The sequence below is a fragment of the Harpegnathos saltator genome, unplaced genomic scaffold (genome assembly GCF_003227715.2).
Source record: "Harpegnathos saltator strain DR-91 unplaced genomic scaffold, Hsal_v8.6 scaffold255, whole genome shotgun sequence".
NCBI lineage: Eukaryota > Metazoa > Arthropoda > Insecta > Hymenoptera > Formicidae > Harpegnathos > Harpegnathos saltator.
In genome coordinates, this window is record NW_020230045.1 from 1,108,097 (window position 1) to 1,130,000 (window position 21,904).

At 48.8% G+C, this 21,904-nt stretch overlaps 1 protein-coding gene across 9 annotated transcripts in view; it reads right to left on the bottom strand.

Moving 5' to 3' along the window:
- Hr3 (nuclear hormone receptor 3 ROR-beta) overlaps window positions 1–21,904 on the bottom strand; it is a 111,964-nt gene that overhangs the window by 7,007 nt on the left and 83,053 nt on the right. For 7 of the 9 annotated variants that reach the window (XM_011155641.3, XM_011155644.3, XM_025299242.1 and 4 more), the window contains 5 exons: window positions 18,186–18,413; window positions 10,051–10,216; window positions 9,081–9,307; window positions 1,716–1,988; window positions 655–879 (listed from right to left, as the gene is read on the bottom strand). In XM_011155641.3, the coding sequence (XP_011153943.2) occupies window positions 655–879; window positions 1,716–1,988; window positions 9,081–9,307; window positions 10,051–10,216; window positions 18,186–18,413 (1,119 nt within the window). Of the gene's footprint in view, window positions 1–654; window positions 880–1,715; window positions 1,989–3,696; window positions 4,057–4,125; window positions 4,171–9,080; window positions 9,308–10,050; window positions 10,217–18,185; window positions 18,414–19,780; window positions 20,404–21,904 lie in introns of all 9 variants that reach the window. The other 2 variants (XM_025299243.1, XM_025299239.1) reach the window with 2 other exon arrangements.

Here is a 21,904-nt window from a genome sequence, read left to right on the forward strand (position 1 = left end):
GTGAATTTTTAATCCGACAGATTTGTCGACCGATTCGACGTTGGATTTCCATCGACGGAAATGTCGAGGCACTGATAATCTCCGAATTACGGGCGATCGAGGAAGAACCTTGGCGAATTAGATCTCAGGCGGTCGAACGCACGTCAAGATATTACACTTTTCATCTCACGCGGGAGGAGTTCAATTCGCTCGCGATGAAATTTTAATTTGGCGCTTAGCCGCGGTGATAGGGAATGTGAAAAATTGAACAACCGCGCGAAAAATGAGCGCCTCCCTCAACGTTCTCGCCGGGGAAGAACTTTGCCAAATTGACCGGAGAATTTGCTGCTGTAAAATAACGCGGTGAAAGTGGGACACCCGCTATAAATACGGTAAATTGGACTTTACGTTTCTGAAAGTTTTGAAAGTGTTTCTGAAAAGAGAAAAAGAAGAAGAAAAACCTTAACGTCGGCAAGTAAGGCGGTACTTATAGCGCGAGTGTCGGATCGTGCACCGAGATTTCAGGCGTGAGATGCCGCGTTGCGTTTCTTCATTATAATTTTAGAAAGTTCCATCCAGCGCGGGGATGTGGGCACCCCCGTGCGGTACGTATGTTCTCGTCCCTGCCCTCCTCCCCCCCTCTCTCTCTCTCTCTTTCTCTTTCGCGTCACTCACCAGGGCTAAGTAGAACAGCCGCGCTATAGAGCGCCAACTCGGTTTCGGTGAGCTTCAGTTCGGCTACGCTTCTGGCCAGCTCGAACACGCAGGAAACAAGCTTCATTTCCGCTGTATCCGTCGTGTAAAACGCATCCTGCGGCAGCAGGGCATCGCCGTACAGGACGAAGTTCTGCTGGAGATCTAGGTACCTGCTCATTCGTAGCACAGCCAACTCGAAGGAACCTGTCACATTTTAATAGGATATCAGCATACACGGCGCGCAACGTCTCCTTCTTCTTCTTCTTCTTCTTCAACGTGTTCGCTTATCTAAGCCCGTCGAAAGACCGAGACGGACGCGTTATCTTTGCCACGCGAACGAAACGAGAGACAGTAGCGAATACGCTTGCTGTTGCGGCTACGGTGTTGTTATTCATTGATTGGCCAACGCAACGAAAGAAATGAGATCGATGAACTTTTTGCGAAACTTCCGATATCGAGTCAAATTTTCGATGAAACGTGAGAATGTCGGAAAGTGATAATCGAGAGAATGCGAATCGAGAGAGAATATCGATTTTCACGTTAGAGAAACGTGAAGTCGCTCGCGATATTTTTGCCAATCCTCGGTGTGGCAGCGCAGTGTGTATAAAAAATTTGTGAGGATTGATTTATTTCGTTTACAAAGAAATCAGCGCATATCTTCTTTGCTTTTCGTAAGATCTCTAAGAAAGGACAAAAACCTCGTGAAATATTGACCCTTATGAATAATTAAAATCGCTCAAAAGTCTGCTCAGGGAGAAATCTCAAAACCTAAAATCGAGTCCAATGGGTTGCGCTAGAGTATGCCAAGGATTAAATGAGCAATAGGATAATGCGATTATATACGTACCTGTGCCATTCAAGGATCAAAAACAGAATAATTAATCTGCGGAGTTGAAATGCGTTTTCTCGCGAAAGCTCTTCGAGGCGTTTCGAGGAGCGCGCGCGTAAAAGAACGACAAAGCGATTTACTATCGACTCTTTCGGGGGAGACCGTAGTGTGTGCAGGGGGGAGCGGGGGAGTGCGAGAAGCTTTTACGTACCGGCTTTTAATAAAACGATCTGGTCGTCCTGCGAGAGCTTCATGAATCCGGGAACCATTTTGGCGAACTCGATGATCTGCTGGATGACGGTGGTCAGTTTCTGGGCGCACTCCAGCCAGAGCTGCTCGTGCGCCATGTTCTTGTAATAGATCAATCTGGAGAGGTCTTGGGGCTTCCGGAAGGACTCCTGGATCTGTTCCGTCGACACCAGGCACGTCCTCGCGTGCGCGTCCGCTATCGTCTTCGAGAGAAGCTCGCTGATCTGTGCAGGATCTGCGAAGTTCCACAGCGGATTTCCCGCTCGTAATTCGTTCACTCGGCGCGACGTGTTTGATATAAGAAAAAGAGAGAAAGAAAAAAGCAGGGCGAGAGAGAGAGAGAGAGAGAGAGAGAGAGAGAAAGAAAGAGAGAAAAAAATAGCAAAACGAGAAAGAATTTATTCAGCCAACCAGGACCTCGAGAAGATTTCAAGCATGATGAAGAAGGGCGCAGTACAAGCGTGCGGTTCATGTTAACTCCTTGGGCGAAACATTTTTGCGTAATCGTCGCGCCAGCTGTTTTACGTAATTACTAGGTGAATTATCTCCCTATGTTTATCGTACGAGTTATTTTTCCTTTGCTTCCTTCTGCGGAAAGATATCCGATATTGCAATATTGCAAGTGAGACGTATATTTTGCGGAATCTTGCAGAAATCGGCAAGATCTTACGGTATGAAGTTCCATGATGAGAAATCCGCGGATTCGCACGTAAAGCCAGTAATATACGCATGCGCGAGAAGAACAATGAGAAGACTCATGAATGCAAAATTTTACAATTTCGCTCCGCGAGTGCGATTGTAAAAAGCACGCGATGAATTCAAAGCGTGAAAGAATATATATATATATATGTGTGTATATATGTATATACATATATATATATCGTTTCGAACTAATGTGTACATACAACGTGTCGCGTGACGCGACATTCGAGTTTCCGGGCGAAGCTGCGGAGGACCGATCTGTGTGTATGTGTGTGTGTGTGTTTTTTTTACCGTGCATTCAAACACACACGCTAAAACACTTAGAATAATTTTATCGCGTTAGCGAGCGAGCAGAGTCGGCGGCATAGCTTGTAACACATAAAAGAGCGAGTAATTTCCATTTTTGAATAACCGTTTATGAATTTTTCATAAGACGCGCTTTCATAAGTCGCGCGCGCTACTCACCGCGCGTTGATTAATGAATTTTGCTAGCAAATTCTCCCTTTTTCTCAAGATTCTATTAAAATACTGCAATGTAATAATTTTATCGCGTTACACCGTCTCTCCAAGTGGCGCTGCATTTTACCGACCGAATTATGCATTTTTTTTTCGGACATGTTTATATTTAAGTGTATGATACTACGGTGTTATACTCGAATATCACTTCGACGAGAAGAACGTGTTGCGTAAACCAGTACGACGATTTCAACGAGATATATATTCCAGACTGCCTCTCGCGAAATTTTTTTCAAAATTACGTGTGATATGAATATTCACCGTCATCACGCTTCTCCGAGAGAGAAAACAGAGAAAGAGAGGAAGGAAGAGAGAAAGAGCGCTTTAATAAAAGTACTCCGACGGTTTCCCACAGACGCGCGGCATTTACGTTTCGTAAAGACGTCCACGCTGCTCCTCGAGCATCTCTTTCGCGCCGTCATCGTCGTAAGAGAAACGTTTGCGAAGCATGCATCGAGACCAAAAGAAAAGAAAGAAAAAGAAGAGAAAAAAAAAAGAGAAGGAGGAAGTCCCGCCGGAGAACATCCCCCCCCCGGTCCTCAGTTTCACCACAATCTCCGATCCGGTCCGATCCCCGATGTTCCTCCTCCGATTTACCCCTCGGTCCTCCGGAACCACCCGAAACAAAACTTGGGCCACCAGGCGCTTAAGCGAGGTATCAGCCGAGGGGTGGTTTTACACCACGAGCGCATGCCACGTGCAAAGGGACACAAACGCAACCTCACATCTCGCATGGGACATACTGGGCGCACTCGGCACTTCGTCGTCCTCAGATGGGTTGCTGACCCTCTGCTGTTGGCTGCTCAGGAAAGTCGTCGAGTCGACCATCGTGTACGAGCCGTGGCCCAGACCGGCGAGCTCGACGCTGGTCTCCTGCTTCACGGCGACGATCCCGCCGCCGCTAAGCGAGCCGCTGCCGCCGCCGCTACCGCCTCCGCCTCCAGCTGCCCCGGCGGCGACGGCCGCGGCGGAACCGCCACCGCCGCCGCTACCACTACCACTACCGCTACCAGCACCGCCACCACCGTTACCACCACCACCGTTACCACCACCGCCGCCGCCACCGCTACCACCACCGCCTCCGCCTCCGCCTCCGCCGCCGCCACCGCCGCCGCCACCGCCGCCGCCGCCGCCGCCGCCGCCGCCGGTACCGCCACCCCCCGCGCCGTTGCCGGTCGTCGAGGCGGACAGAGACTTCCCTGATGCGCCGAAAAGTCAAAGTTCACGAGGGCTTGAATTGGTCTCGAATAGGTTGGGCCGAATAGGTCTAAATATTTCAGCCGAGCGCGCACGCGTAGAGTCTATCTTAAAGCCCGGCTGAGTATCCAGACACGTGTCCGGGACACCGTTCTCCGAGGGAGCCCTCTGAGACGAAGGTCGCGGGAGAATAGCAGTGCTGAATGCAATGACGATTTTATGTCTGAGCTTCAACCGTCTCTTATCAACGAGCGAACTGTGCATGTCCCCTCGGATTTATCCTGTCTGGAGAAACCGGGATCTCCGCAAGATAGACTCTCTGCCTGCGTGTGCGAGGAACGCTCCTACGAGGGAGGAGTGTTTCATTATTTCGGAAAAGAGGAGACGCGTGGAGCCTCCCGCTTGGCGGAGATCTCGGGGCTCTGCTTCTGTTTGTCGAGCTGCGACAGATCCCGAATGTCGAGTCGCAGGTCTTTGGCAGTTAATCCGTCGTCGCCGGATACAGAGTTGCTCAAGTGCACGGGGAAAGAATCGATGGAATTGATCAACAGCGCTGTAATTGGAGCGGATCTTCTTGATTCAATGGCGACGTCGCTTTTACGATTAAACACCGCACACCGCTTTAATAACTCGAGTGTCGGCTTTCATGGTATATTGCTGTTGAATCAAGAAGATTTACTCCAATTACGGCACGGCTGTACGTGTGTTGACCAGTTCTGTTGACTCAACGACGTTCCTTTTTTTTCCCCGCGAAGAATCAGATGTAACTGTGAAAGACTCTTAATAGAGCAGGTAATTCTATACGGGGCGCTCTACACGATAAAAACGAGCTCCGCGTCTATGGACGATTGAACTGGATTCAAACTATTACCGAAGCATCTGCCGAGCTTCACACACAGAGCTTCGTCTCGACTGAGCAAGCATGGAAAAAGAAAACGCGAGTCCCTCAATAAATAAAAAGATAAGTGCCACCGTGGCATATGTCATCGGCAGATCTGTGTGAAATGTACGTGGCATTACGTTTAAATGTTACGACGACGTTTATTCCCCCCCGCGCCGACCCCGTCAAGATGAAATAATTATCCCTATGCCTTGCGGCATATATATCGCACAAACACATCCACGTGCGTTTTGTAACAAATTTTCAATCAAGCCGAATCTCACGATTTAATAATGTATCGCTCGATCAGCTGGAATTAACGCATGGAAATCTTCGTGACAAGTCTCTAATGTATGTATTTATCGAGATCATTTTGGCTCCGGTTATGTAAATCGCGCTGTATTTATAGTTATGCAAAATATGCTGGAAAACCTTCGCGCGCAAACTAGAATTGTCCGTAGGGACGTGCATGAATCAATCGCGTGAAATTTTCTTCAGGATATATCTCCGTGACGTTCGCAAAATGGGAGCTAATCGTGTCGGTGTAGCGAGACACACACACGGAGAAAAATGTTTGGTTGAATGAAACAACTTGCGGACGAAAACGAACAATACAGAGAGATTCCGGTTCGAGTTATCAGAATTCAGAAAGGTCTGAAAGGTCAAGATTTCTGATTAATTTCCACGGACTTTCGACATTTTCAACCGGAATTTTTGTATCGTTCGTATCTCATCAAAACATCGCTTCATTCGACCGAACATTTTTCTCTCCGTGTACGCCACAGAATTATGTACGATATATATACTTTAGCCTTCTTCCTTCGCTTCTTATAATTGTAAGATTTAATCTCCCCGAACGCGCAAAGGTGTAAGATAAGGAAAAAAATTTCTCTCGTAGAGAAAGAGAGAGAGAGAGAGAGAATTCTCTTTTTTACGTCGCTATTGCGGAGAGGAGAGTACGCCGCGCAATAAAGTGCGAGGAATATTTGCGGTTTCGCCTGGGAAATCATTATCGATGACAAGGACGTGGGATGGAAGGAGGTCTGGCGATATTAAAGACACGAACGCAATTAACTGCGGGTTAATGACAGTGCTCCGGAATGCATTTAGCCGGTTACGAAGCGAGAACCTAACAGTCGCGCCCACAAGATTGCACTCCCAATTTAGCGCGTACTTATTAAAATCATTTCTTACGTAATGCGAGTGCGCTCGTTTCAATTTTATTCTTTGCGCGTCGCGCGGCAGATCGATGGTAGGAAAAATAGCACAGACATTTAGGTGACAAATTGTAGATGTATGTACGCAAACGAAAGTATGTATCAATAATTTACGAAAATCTGCCCGTTGTTTCCAATTTTATCGCTTTATCGCCGCGAAGCGAAATGAACACTTTAAGAGCATTTATATGAAATAATGATGATGATCGAAGCGCAAAAGATTCAAGCGTCAAATGAGGTCAACCCCTCGTCAGAGTGATTTTTAAATAATGTATTTCATATCTTTTTGTGTATATCCTTCGGCTACAGACCGCGGTAAGCCGCTATTAATATCTCTATTAATCCCTAATTCAAATATCAATATTTCGATAAAATTGTTCGTGTCATGAATTCACGAATAAATCCGACGTTTCCGACATTAAAAACAAATTCGTTTACCGGAGATATAAAAGAAGAAGGAGACTGGATTATGCGCAGGGTGTTTCTAAAACTATCGTCCCTTGTTTCTTCGAGAGTCTTCCGAACGACTTGAAATTTCATTCTTAATGGAAATTTGATTGGGCATCTGTTTTTCTCATAACTCTGCAACTTTTCTCATTAAATACCCTTGTAACTGAGCTACACAATTTAGAATTCCGTTAGAGCGAAGTTAAGTCGAGATCGACCGGCGAACAAGCGGTGAAGCGCTTCTTTATATCCCGAGGCAAAAATCGAAGTCACACGAGTCATTATTAAATGCGATACATGCTCAATTCCATTGTTCTTTTATATTTGCGAATGCTCCGCGTCATATTTTCAATGCTCCAAGTCATAATCAGCTCATAAGTTGCTGTCAGACGTGTCATCCAAATGCTCCTTGTCATATTTCGTAGCATTATGTCATACAAGAGCTCTTTCGCGGAAAAAGAGATGAATGCTCTAAATGCTACCTTAGTTATAAATGCTCAAAATGCTCCTCGTTAAAAAGATTAATAAAGAATTAATATTTTATTTAAGATTTTGTATTTTACATTTTATTTGGTTTCAGTTTTACAAATTAAATTTTAATTTATATTTCTTTTGTAGATTCTACATAAATACGTACATACATACATACATATATACATACATATATATATATATTTCTATTCTACTTGATTTTTCATTTTTCAAGTACTGAAAAAAATGATTCAGACCGCAGTAGAAGTGATTTACTTCCACAGCAGCAGAGTTCCTCACGTGACCAACCACTTCAACTCGATTCAATTCCTTCATTATCAGCGTCTCAGAATAATACACCGATTACAGAACGTTTTACATCTACACCTCAACCTCTTCCCATTCTCACACCGTCATCAGTATCTTGGAATCAAAATGACCAGCTAACTCCAACAAATTTAAATTTTCAGACACGATCGCTCCCATACCACAACTCAAATTTGATTTCTTTTTCAAACCCTTTGGGACCGTCTCAGATGTCATTCGATAATCCATAATTTAAAAACTTTATTGCTCAATGTTTCAAAGAATTTACACAGCAATCATCGGTTTTCAATAATTATGAACAATCATCATTTATGTCTATTTCTCAATTTTCGAATCCAGAATTGAACATAAATTATATTGATAAAGAGAATCAAAACACATATCACACTATGTAATAAAATTTGTTCTTATTATAAAATATTTTACAATAAATAAATTTATCATTTAAAAACTTCAACTGAGCAATTCATTATTACACACAATAAATCTTTCATTCTCGAGGAGGGAAGGCTAGAAAATACAGTCGAGTTTAATATTTTTGCTTATGTCTATCTATTCTATTAAGTAGGAACTACCACATTTATCAAATATTAAAAAAAATTTTAATTAATTATTACTACTTCCTTTTTGTAAATGTGGTATCTCTAGCTTCAATAGAACAGCATATAAGTAAAAATATAAACTTGGCTGTATTGTTCTGGCTCTTCTCCTCCTCGGGAACGAAATGTGCGATACCAAAATTTTGAGCACAAGGAGCATTTGTAACTTTTATTATCAGCAGCATATGGAGCACATAGAGCACGTGGAGCATGAAATTTTGGACAAGAAAGTAGAATTTTGAGCACTCATAAGTGCTCTAAAGTTGTATTTGTTCAAAAAGTAGCTTTTGGAGCAGTGGCTTTTCTAATATATTACGAAATGAACGAATGCTACAAATGCTACGCCTATCTTTTGAGCATTTGTATGACATAGGTTTTTGCCTCGGGATATCATCCGTGAAATTCTGTTCGACCAAAATCCCGTAATCTCTAGTCCTCGGTATATAGTATCGAGGATCCTCCGATGACATTGTACCGAAGCGATCGTCCTGTTTCTTGACTATTAGCAGCCGAAACAGCAGCAGCAGCAGCAGCAGCAGCAACAGCAGCAGCAGCAGCTCTAAAAGACGCGCGTTTCAGAGACGATGAAAAATTCCTGTTCTCTACGTGACAACGACAACGGAAATGCAAATCAACCGAACGATGCCCATTCCTACCAACGTCGATGAAACCTCAAGCCGGGGGTTCAGGGGGATCGAACTCTATTCGGAGGCAAAGACTCAAGCTCGAGTGAAGCTTTATTCGATATTGAGCAAGCGCTGAACGTGATGAGAACGAAACGCCTATCTATCCCTCACTCCTCCCTGGCAAGATCCTTCCACATTTCGTCCTCCATCATTCGCGCCCTTCACGCGCGATTGAAGGTCTCGCGCGTTCACGCGCGTTTCTCGCGCAACGCGCGGGAGGAGTCGCTCGCGCGTGCTCGAAGCGTGCGCGCCCAAGTTTGGAATAAATGGAAAAAGAATACTCACCGGTGGTGACCACGCTGGGCAGCACCCCGGTCGCGGTGACTGCCGAGGGTGTGTCGGGCGCGACGGTGTCCGCGACCTGCGTCTGCGTCGGCCTGGGATCGTAGGTCGTCGTGCTGTCGACGTAGTCGGCGCTAAGCTCGTAATTCGTCATCGCCTGGTGATTGTAATTCGTATAACCGCCGGTGCCGGGGCCCGACGACGCGTACTCGCTACCGCCGTACGTGTAGCTGTCAGGGGGCAAATGACAGGCCCGCGTGAGTCGTTCGTTGACGAGGAGGCGCCGCTGCCGTCGCCGCCGCCGCCGCCGCCGCCGCCGTCGGCGAGACGAGACGAGACGACGCTGATGATAACGATGACGACGACGGCAGTGACGACGGCGGCGAAGGAGGAGATGTTCGTGTATTCAGGTTTACATCGCGAGAACGATTAGATAGGTAGAGGTACACGTCAAGATGCTCTTAGCAAGTTAGCGGCTCCATAGAAATGTACGAGCGAACGTTCCATCCGATGCGAAGCGTCTCAAAAGAGAGAGCCGCGGCGCATCGGGCACTTTGATTAGCCTCGCGCCTCGCGAAGGTAAATGCAAATTCATTCGTTAAAAGCCAAGCTCAAACTCGCGTCCTCGCGTTTCGCGTCTCGCCTTTAATCTCTCGGAGAGAGGCGACTTTCGCGCGGAAACGCGCGCGTTTCCCCCGACCGTTTGATCGATTTACTTGTTCCTTGCAAAAGCAAAGTGATTCCGAGTCGAGACACCGCGATTAGCCTGTAATTCTGGATCGGCTCGATCGTCAAGTTACAGCGACCGATTAATAATCGGAGCTGAGACGGAGCTGAGACGGAGCTGAGACGGAGAACTATCCGGCGCGGCGGAGAAACGTTAAACTCGAAGTTAATTGGGGATCTCCGTCCAACGTCGCACTCTCTCGGTTTCACTTTGAGTTCTCGCGCCCTCCCGCGCCCTCCCGCTTACCCGCCATTGTAGGGGTGGTGTTGATCCGAGCTACTCGGAGTTTGATGCTCGTACACGCTGCTGTCCGGCGCCGTCTCCGAGGCCGCCCTCAGTTGCGCCCTGTGGAATCTGACCTCATCCTCGACCTTCTCCCGTTGCTTCTTCGACATGCGCCCGAACTTAACGGCTGTAAACAAAGCAGATCACACACCGGGCTCGTTAAGATGGAATCGGCTCGACGTTAATGGCGATTTATTCGCCCCGCCTTATCGCTTCGACTTGACCGACCGTAGAGCGCTTAGAGAGCGCGCTGGGAGATACAATCGCGTATTACAATTTCACGCACATAATTGCTCGATATACTTCGCCGATAGCGTTCGAAACTTCCGTCGAGACGCGCGATAGCGGAGACGTATAATCGTTTCGCGAGGCGCGACTTCGCGCGACTTTTCGTCCGATCAGCCGAAATTGGACGTCGAATCCGACGAAGCGCGAATATCCGGCAACAACAACCTCCCGAGAGGGCCTTCGACCCTTTGAAAACGACCTCACGTGCCGCGTGCGCGCGAATTTCTTACGCAACCTTGCAACCAGATCGATTGCGGAGATCGAACCTCGTTATCATTCGCCACTTACCGCGCGCGAACGCGTTTACGTACACGACAAATTCCGCTGTTATTCCGCGCGACTGCCGTCTCCGGCAAGACGAAGCGTGCATGCATGCGTGCGTGCGTGCGTGCGTGCGTGCGTGCGTGCGTGCGACCAAACGGCGCATCAGCGCGAGCTGAACGCGCTCTCCTCTTCCCCTCTCTCTTTCTCTCTCCTCGCCCCGTTTCTCTTCCTCTTCCTCCTCTCTTCCCATTTTTACGGACTCATTATGGACAATTACGGCGAGCATAGAGATCAGATATACGCGAGACAACGTGGTCGACGACAACGACGACGAAGACGCCTCGTCGCGAGGCGATAAAATCTAACGGCTGTTCCGTGGATCGATCGAGATCAAGTCGCACGCGATCCTCCCCTCCCACCCTCGGTCCCTCTCGACCGGTCCTCCCCCCCCCCTCGAGTCGGTCGCGGTCCCTTCCTCTCCGCCGCGAAGAAGGCTCGGCGAGGAACGCGGAAGAGCCTCGCGCGGCCGCGTCCTCCTCGTCTTCTTCGGCGACGCTATCGCCGGTCTGGTCGAGACGCACCCACCCGGTGACGTCACGAACGCGCGAACTATAGCTCGGGTGTGCGCGTGCTGCTCCGAGAGAGCACAACACGCTGTTCAGGGTAGCCGTAAGTTTATGCGGCGTATAAGCTACTTCGCGCAGTGACGTTTCTCTTTTCACCGAGGTGAAGTCGGTCTTCTTCGAAATGGACATTCTGCGGCGTCCGACGGCAGCGTCGGCGGTCGGATATTAACGCTTGGGAAACAAAGGACCGCCGCCGTCGCGCAAGTTCGGGAGATCGAGCGACGGAGATGTCGACCGAATATTTGTTGCATTTAGTTAATTATACGGCTTTTTCCTCGGTAATTTCATTTTTACATGTTCTCGGCTAATTTTACGTTGAATTAATTTACGTTTAATTAATCTACCCGACACATATTTGTGCTTGATTGTTATGCCTGACGGCTGAAATCGCTCGCTGATGTTTAATATTAATTGTAAAAATTCAGCGAGGAGAGGTAACGCGTCTGGATAAATTCTTCTCGAGGAGGAACCGAGGAACTGCGAGTCGACCGAAGAATTTCGCATGCGAATGTAACACGCACGATGTAAGACTTTGGCGCAAATTTGTGATAATCCGGTGCAACGGTGGTTACACGTAATCCAGGATTATCGGAATCCGAGTCATGCCCGATCTCGCATCTCCCTAAACGTCTCCCGACGAGAGCAGACTCGAGGCTCCTCAAGGTCTGACCTTTTTCGGCGGCACCACTGACATTTCTCGCATGCGCGGTTAAGGCTACAAGGTTATTACATAAGTACCAACCTAACCGGGGTGTTTCATTCTTTTCCGTAGCTCTTTGAGAGAATTTAATTCTCATCCATGCGGAGGCACGAAGAGAGAGAGAGAGAGAGAGAGAGAGAGAGAGAGAGAGAGAGGCGTTTCTCGGAAATTGAACTTTTCATTATAAGAAGAAATTTTGCACATTGCACATCTCCTCGGGGGCGGGGGAAGGAGGAGGAGGAGGAGGGGGGGTTCGAGCTTTTCACCTTAAATTTGACGAAAAGAAAAGACCGGGAGGAGGATCTCAAAGCGTAGAAATGGAGATGAAAAGCGTGTTGCGCGATAACGATTATTTTTGCGAATAAAATTCTTAATATATCGTGATTCTTTCGAGCAACATTTTTCCGCATTCATCGCGTGGAAGGAAACGGCGCGAGAGTGCGAAACGTCGAAACCGCGCGTCCTTATTACTTTTCTCCTCCTCCGTCAGTCGGCCAGCCAGCCGGTGGGAAGAATTTTTCGGCCACGTTGTCTCCCGTCTCCGCGATTTTAATATACATTCTCGGGTCATCCCGTATCATGTCGCATGCGTGCAGTCACGTGTGTGCGTGTCAGCAGGGGTGGCCGACGGGGTTCGGACGACGGGGAGCGGCGAAGGGGCAGGGGAGGCCGAGGGGATGATAAGCGGGATAGCGACGTCAGCGGTTAACCGAAGCGCTATCGCGCGGAGGGCCCGGCGCGGAGAGCGGGGAGAGAAAGCGCGGAGGGTGATCGACCGAACGCGGATAAAGCGAGAGAGCGAGAGAACGAGAGATGAAAAAGAGAAGGAAGGAGCGAGAAAGAGACGGAGATGGCAACAGGAAGAGTATGTGCACCGACCGACCGGTAGCTTACGATGCACTTTCTGGCATTCTGCGTACGCGCGCGCGCGCGCGTGCACGCGCCGAACCGAGCCGTGGCCGATGTGCGTTCGCTCGTTGCTTATCGCTCGCTGGCAGGCGGGAGGAGGGGGGGGTGGGGTGGGAGTAAATAAAGCGATACTAAATCTGTGAAATGTCCGAGACGAACGGATCGGTCGAGCCTCTCTCTCTCTCGGCATCGAACACCTCTTGCTTCTCTCCGCTCCGGGAGAGCGTCTGAATTTTTCTCCTCGCGGCGCAAACGGGCCCTCGCGCGAAACTCGGATTCGCATCTCGATCGCATGAGCGACATAAGGTGAGTAAGTTTCGAGATACGATGATTCAGTCGATTCGTCGTACGGTCGTACGTAGGAGCGCGTGATTGAACAGCCTGAAGCGTTTAAATCACGAGTGTGATCGCGATTGTGTAATTGCAATTGCGGCGTAATTACTTTTACGCATACAGGACTCGCATTTCGGACGCTCGCGAGTTTGAGACGCGCGCACGAGTGAGGGATAAATTGAAGATTCTAATTTGTACGGTTTTTCAACTAGGCTAAAGAGTCTCCCCTTCTCTCAAGAGTGCTAAAATGTAAAATCTCAACCGTTTACTTGGGTCACATTCGGATTAAAATATCAGATAAATATATTTTTCACCGCTTTAATTTCCCTTAAAAGCGCAGTTTCTCTGACTCTCGGGCTCGCTTCAGCCGAATTGCGCGCGCTCTTTCTGCCGCGAGCACTGGAAACGTGACATTAGCCGCGAAACGGAAACGACATTTTTTTCGCCGCCTCGTTCGAGCCGGCTAAATGAAAACGTTAGGGAGCTTGATTAATTAGCGACGAACCCGCGGTAATAACAGAAGATCCCGCCGAAATCGGCCGCGTGATGTACCGTCATCATAATTAGCGTTCTTATCGGCGACGCGCGCTACTTTTAAATTATACAGCCGGCGCTTTCCATCGATTAATCATTTATTATGCTGCCCGCGAACACAGCGAGTAATTTCAAGCGAGCTAGGCCGAATCACCCACCGGCCACGAAGTTATTTACCCGTGGCCGGATAAAAAAGCCCCGTGCCTGATAATCGGCCGCCGAAAAGCAGGAAATTGCGGTCGGGCCTGAATATATCGCGACTGAATATCGCTCGAGCCGTGCAAGACGCTCCACGTCGCTCTCGCCCAGTGCCGCGCGAAATTATTTATCGCGGAAGCAGCCTGCACTAAACACCGCCAATTAAGTTGGCGCGCGCTGAAACATGTAACGACACGAAGCGCCGTGACCGAGCCAGTCGAAAAGTTCGATTCACTTTGCCAAGAAATTGCTTCACATATGTGTGCGACAACCGATAACGTCTAATTGTAAAGGTTGTTGCGAAGATTACATCTTCACGGCGATTACTCGTTCGCTGAATAATTTGTTCCCATTGAACGCGACAAAGTGCCGCAATTCGTTTCGGCTGATATCATTCACGCCAATAAAGGCGAAATATAGAATATATAAGCGCTAATTGTTACGCCATTATTTATAAGAGCGAGCGAACGGGTAGCGAACACTCGACCGCGCGAAAGCACGATAACAGTATCGTTTTATCAAAAACGATAGGCGATCGCGTTGAACGAGCAGCTTCTTTCTTTCTGCCGACTAATCGGCGTAAACCGCCGGCGCCGATTGTAATACGCGACGTTCGCCGAGCTTTTTAATCGCTCGTCGCTCGATTTAGATTCGCGGAAGTAACAATCACGGGGACTACAAAAATAGAACGGCGAATATAAAATTTATGCCTCGCTCTGCTAGCTGGGTCGGGGTTTTATTTGTCGAACGGTGTGGAGAAGCTCGACGGGATCGACGGGAGCGGAACAAATTTGCGCGATCGATGACGCTAACGCGAAACTTCGTCTCGTGACGTAACAATGCCGAACATTTCGGCACTGCGCGCGTAACACGCCGTTCAGCGAAAGCTATTCCGGGACCGATCGTTTGCCGAGCATCGAGAAGATTCGCGAGTCGTAGACTTTTCGCGAATCTTCTCTTTTGTTTCGCGCACGCGTTCGATCAAAATACAACGATTGTGCATCGCCGCCGCGCCGCGCCGGTCGGATTGTCTTCGATGCGTTCTGCGTACAACAAGGCGTCCTACTTGAGTTAAAAATAGGACCGGCTTTTAATTAGTTGCGCTATCGGAGTGTTGCACTTTCAAGCCCTGCATTCTTGTCAACGACACGTGCGTGCGTTGAGCGAAGGTCAAAAATGCCGTCGCGCACACCTATCAAACGCTGGAATATAAGTCAGTGTTGTGATGTACTCATATTGCGTACAGGACACTGGGTATATCTGTCGTGATAATCGCGCGACATGTCGGCGGTGTGTTGCTGTACGCGTATATATTGATAAGAATCCGGTTCATCGCCTTCTCGATGCGCACCCGTGTGTGTATACGATGCATCTCGGACGTATCTCAGCACGCGCATGCGGCTTCGATACGTCACCACGTTGCAACGAGTGACGTCGATTTTATCATTTCGTCATAATCAAATCGATCCTCTCGCTTGAAAACCGATCCTATCTGCCCCGCTCATTATCTCTCGTCGCGATACCACAGCAAACACGATACAAATATATATATCTCTTTTGTTTTTCGGTTTCGCCTCCTCCTTTAGTCCTCGCCGGCGGAATCGCGGCGGTATCGCACTCGTTCTTATCGGCATCTCGCCGAAGTTAAAATCGTCTCTCTGCCATTGTGTACTCGCGCGACTTTTCGCTCTATTCTCATCTTTCTCTCTCTCTCTCTCTCTCTCTCTCTCTCTCTCTCTCTCTCATTAAATTTACGTCTCTGATTTTATTGCCGCGGATTTCGAAGAAACCGGAAATCCATTAATCCTCGACGTAATCGGAAAGTTATTTTTCCGAGAAGAGGTTTCATCGTCTCATGTTTCGTTTTCAAAATACGGGCTTGTGCAAACGATAATTCCGTAATCGCTAAGCTTCGAAATATGTAAATAACGCGGCAGCTGCTATTCTATCCCTGTGCTGTTTTAAGTTCTTGGTCAATTTCACCGGCGCTTTGAAAAATGGTAATTTTCACTTGCAAGTGATTCGGTTAGACTTCGCGCAAATTGGAAGTTAACCTTTCTCAGCGTAGAGAACAGACCGACGTGTTTAACGTTAATGTCTTCGCTTCACCAATGGCGCGATAAAAACAGCACAGAGAGCGAAATTGGTGGATTTCATCCGGAATACATTACCATTCTTCCACCAACGCGCGTTTAAATTCGATTAATAATGTATAAAAAGAGCCTGTGCTTATATAACCTTATCAAAATAACAAAATCCACGCTGATTAATGTCGCATTTTTCGCGATGAACTTTAAACGATCGATATATTGACTTCAATATTCCATCGGCATGAAAATTTCAGTTCTCGTGATTAAATATCGCGTTAATCTCAATTCGATGTTTTTCATCCTATCAAAAGGGAATTATTTAAAAGATGAAAGTTCGTTTTAAGCAGGCGGGGGCGAGGCAGGATGACGCTTGATCCGAAGCAGCCTTCATTATTCATCTATTCGCCTCCATCTAACTAAATCCGCAACACACGCAGAGAGCCATGGAAGTTTGACGGTTGCGTGTCTTCGTTACGTTCATCGGCGACAATGAAGTCGCGGGGGAGCCTCGGAGCGAAATGGAAGAAGAGTCGATACAGAGCGAGAGACTTTGTTCGCTAGGTCTAGGACTGCCACCTCGATCATCGCGTTTCCGAGCGGCTTCGTGCCGATAGGCTTTATCCGTCCACCCACGAGGCACATCTTCCGTCCCGTCTCGATTCGTCTTGACGGCCTTGTCTATTAATATCGCAGCCGCCTTCGAGAATAGGCTTCGGACAGCGTACACAAACGCGCGGCGGTTTAACGCGCCGAAGACAGTTCGCGGCTTGGTCCGATAAGGTGCAGCGATGACTCGCCGGGGGAGAGGAGACGGATCCCTGATAAGGGGTCGTACACCCCGGCTTTGGCACGCGTAGCTTCTTGCAGCAATCCGCGTTTATATAGCCGCCTTCGTCATCCGCTCGTCGACGTTTCTCTCCGAGCCTTTTTTTACGCGGGACGCTCGATCTCGCTCGCGCTAGCGGAGCGTAGCTCGGTTACGTCATGCAATAACCAAGTGCCATGGATTAATTACTCATTTACGTGCCGCTTGCTTCATTATTAGTGCGATCATCCAGATTGCGAATAAAAAAATTAAGGCGCGGACATTTCCAGATGTAACACCGCGCGTAACTTGTAATATATTCCATTTAAGCTCAAACTGATGGCGGAAAAAAATTTGAAGAAATATAATTGGATAGATTTAAAAGAGATCGTACATATAACTTATCAGGAGAGTCAACCCGATAACCTATTCTGGGCCCGCGCGAGATTTCGAGCGCTTCTTTGAATTATGGACGAAAATGTAATTGCACCGAATGAAAATAATCGCGTCGAATTTGCGCGTTTCGCCGCGACCTCCATACTTTGTCCTCGTCCCATTACTCGGTTATATTGCATTGCTATCCGCGTCGAATAAATATCGGGCATCGGTGCTACTCGCATGTCGCGATAGTTCTTCGACAAACTAAGCAACTTTTTGATGCGCTGCTGCGATTCTATATGTTCCCGCACGCGTCCTACAACCGTCCCTCGGCGGTTTTGTTTAGAATGATGCGTTATCCACGCAGATCCGACGTAGACGCAGACGACTTTAGATCACTCGATTTCCTCCTGCCCTCTCAGTCGAGTACGAAGCAGGGTGATCATCTCTTTGCGTATTCGTTGGCTGAGCATAGCTAGATATTTTCTTTTTTTTACATGAGAGGAGTCCGAAACCGCGTCCTCGTCTGGATTCTCATTATTCGTCTAGGCGACGGCAGACGAGAGTTCGTCGATCCTTCGTCAAAAGCATCCTCAGTGCTTTTGTATCGGAATCAATCACCCCGTCACATCTCAATCATCCGAATTGAAAAAAACCTCTGACGGAGGTCTGACAGACTCTTGTCTGCCGTTGTCTATAAACGAATAATGGGAGTCCGAGCTTTATCGGGCCTAAGAGAGATCCGTCCGTTAAACAAGTCCGCGGAAGAATAGCGCAGCAATGATAGAGAATGTGTAATCTCTTAATATTCCCATCGGGCGATTTTCGCACGACTCACGAGCGACTCTAGCAGTTCCTTCAACTTGAGAATCGGCCGAGGCTGCGGCTCGCGGTACACGTCCTCTCGCTCAGAGAATCCACGGGGTTGCTGTGCGAGACCGGAAAGGTGACAAAAGGTCGAAAGCACTCACCATCTCTTGACATGCCGAGGCGTAGGCACTTTTGCAACCGACAGTACTGGCACCGGTTTCTGTTTACACGGTCGACCACACAATTCTTGCTCCGCGGACATTGATAGTTGACGACTGACGACTGCGACCGCCTGAAGAAGCCCTTGCAGCCCTCGCAGGTGATCACGCCGTAATGCACGCCGCTGCTCTTGTCCCCGCACACCTTGCACGGGATTATCTCGATTTGGGCTGCAACCATAAAAGAAACGAACACGTCAATTATGAGCTCTCAGGAGGGAGCAGGATGGCCGCGCGCCGCGCGGAAAGCTCCCCGTCGCTTTATTGCCCGCCCGTAATCCTTCACCTTTATTTCGCGAGTCTCATCAAGTTCGAGGGTTATACTCTCTCTCTCTCTTTCTCTCTCTCGTGTGCATGCGCGCGTCTACAGTGACCTACTGACGAGGGCGCGCCTGTTTTCACATCCGTGTTCTCCCCGCTTCGAAAGCTCTCATTTCGCGAAATTACTACGAATCTTAACACTTGGTGGTTTATCGAAGGACAAAATGGTGGATAGTGAATCCTGGTGCGAGGAGCTGTTTTGTAAAACCACGCGACCAGCCGTTTAATGAGCTACAATAAGACGTTGTTGGTACACAATCATGCTTGATGAAGATAATCGAGGAACATGAATTCGGCAGGATCCCATGTCGAATTGATCGTCCATGAGAGCTCGCGGAAGAACACACCTTATCGTCACGTATCGAGTCTCGCACGTCGCAGGGGGGAATTACATGTGGAGCAAGCAGTTTTCAAAGTTATTTTTACGAATTGTTTTAACAGAGAAAACGGCAGAATGGACTTGAAATTTTCGCAATGTATTCATTGATGTTCAATATATAAAATAAATAAAATAAATTTGTTACCATCTGTATGGAAAGTACACACATAAAGCTTTAAACACGTTTATCTGAAAACACCGTTTTCTTAAACTGTCGACACGATTACGCAAAAACTACTGAACCGAATAACTTGCAATTTTTACACAATATATAGCAGACATACGTACTGCAGTACACGTAGTTTTCGCCTCTACCTCGAACACAGTTGTATATTTTATTGTATATTCATTTTTTAATGATTACAAATTGAAAAAAGTTTCATTCTCGATACTTTTTTCTGTACAGACATTATTTTTCCAAACGTAGCTTCACTGCCTTCATTTCAATACGAGAGTTATAATGGCAAGCGTATATTTAAAAAAAGTTTTCTCATCTCTTGGTTTCAGAGAGGTAGTGAGAGGCCCGGAATTATGTCAACAGCAAACATAGAGCTCGCAAACGGATGATTGCATTTTTATCTAAAATTACAAATTGGATCGGTTTTTATGATTCAATAAAATTTATTTTATACTTTGAACATTAATAAATACGCTGTGAAAATTTAAAGTCCATTGATTTTACCGTTTCTGTTAAGCAAATTCGTAAAAATAGCCTTGAAGGCAGCCTTCGGCATGTAATTTTCCCTTAATTAAGCTACCCTTAATACGCTCGTCGGGCTGCCGTTCGCTATGTAAGTCTCGATCGTCGCTCTATTCCGATCGCGTTCGGCGGATCTACCTCGTATCGAGTTGGCTTGCAGTCTACGCTCGTCGAGGATCGCGCTGCCGGTGGCGGCGGGCGGCTGCGCGGATCCTCTCGATTTCGATCCTTCCGTCGGCTGAGGACTCGTGCTGTCCGCGCCCCACGTAGGCCCGCCGAATCCTGACAGACTTCCCTCCATTTACGGCTCTCTCCTGCTGCTTTCATTTACGCGAACTGTCGCGGGAACACCGGCACGATCTTCGAGATTCGCTCGTGCGACTTCACTTGCGACGACCGTCCGTCGTCTGGCGGACGAACGACGAGGGGTTTGAATCGAAGCAGGAGATTTCCTGCCCCTCAGATTTCCTCACACAGCTGAATTTCACAGCGCGATTCGCACGGTCTGCTCGGGAGCGCGCGTTCACCGCGCTCGTCGAGCGTTCGTCGGGTTCCCGATTGACGGCGCTCGCGACAGATTAAGATCGGCATACGACGACGCAGCATAGTTTGCAGATTTTTATTATGGAGACACATCCGCCGTGACAGGGTTATTTTTTAGGCGACGCAGGGTCAAACAGCGTTCATCATCGAGGCGAGCGACGTCAGTGCTCGCAGTGTGCACAATATCTTGAGTCTGCTTCAGTGCTTTTGTCTTCTTTCTTTAAGACGCAAGAGTACTGTATTTGTTGCGAGCGAATTAATGGGCCCGAGCATCCCCCTCACAGCGGGAAGGGAAAACTCGCGGAGAAACCTCGAAATGTATCAGCAGTCGCTCGCGTTTGAGGAATGTCGGACTTTGCGCCCTCGTAAGTGTCGCGTCGCGAAGAATTGACAAACTCACGAATCACGAGGTTTATCGTCATTGTCTATTGGAGTTTGATCAAATTCCTCGTCGGGCTTATCGGTGATGGCGTAGATAGAGCGGCGTTCAGCGACAGACAGACAGACAGACAGACAGACAGACAAACAGCCAGACGCGGACAGACCGCGATCGCTATCTATTTCAATATCCAGAGGACGCAGCCGAGTAAACTGCGTCACACACTCGACTCGCGTGTCCGCGTCGAATTCAGGCGGAAAATGCCTCTCCGGAGAGCCCTTCGGCACAAATCGAAAGTTCACCGGAGTCCAGCTCTGCCCTTGACCTATCGCGAGCAACGGTGGACCCGCTGCGAGCGAGTTCCTCTCGCGCGCGCGCGCGCGCGCGCGCGACAGCGTCGAGCGAGAATCGCGAGCCGGGGGGACGCCGGCGACGCCGCGGCGGGTGTTCCCCCGGGAGTCGGATCGGCAATTTCCGCGGAGCCGAGAAATCGGAGAGTGCTCTCCTATAGAGCGATGCGACGGAAAAAGCCCGGTGCCGATGTGTGCAGAGCGCGGCGAGTCATGTGTGTCGTGGGTGGATGAGCGGACGCGGCGAGGGGAGAGGGACGCGCGGCGATGAGTCCGCGTGTGTGCGTGTGTGCGTGTCGCCGCATGCGTGCGCCCGCGCGCGGAAGCGAGGAGATTCGGTGCGCACGGAGTGTATCTGCTGGATATATCGCGCGCGCGCTTCTCTCTCCCGTCCGGCAACTCTAGCGCCACGAGCAGAGCGCGTCGAGGCGCTTGCAGCATACGTACGCGGCCGAACATTACATAACCGAGAACGATGAACCCAGAGTACAGTCACCCGGCACGCTCGCATCTTCGACGTGCGTCATGCGAAGAGCGCAGCGTGCAACGGCGGCGGCGGCGGCGGCGGCGGCGGCGGCGGCGGCGGCGGCCGCGGCGGAGGCGGAGGCGGACAGTGCTATAGCCGAAACTCCCGAAATTCTGCGGACCGCGCTTCTTCTCCGCAGCCGGCCGTGCCGCGCGTCGTTCCGCGATTTCCTTCTCTCTGCGGCTCTTCCGAGCGATCGGCGGAGAAGAACACGCGCGTCCATTAGTCGATGCTTTTAATCGCCGCGAGCAGATGGAACGACGACGACGACGACAACGTCGCGGACGTTACATCTGGACTCATCCAGTCGTTGCGTATTTTTTCCACGCGGCCTGTCTGTCTCTCTTTCTGGTGGTCTGTCCGTCTCTCTTTCTCTGTCTCTCCGATTTTTCCGGTGGAGATTTCTCGGCCGATCGGGCGCTCCGCGACCGATTCTCACTTTGACTAAATATTTATTGTTTCGT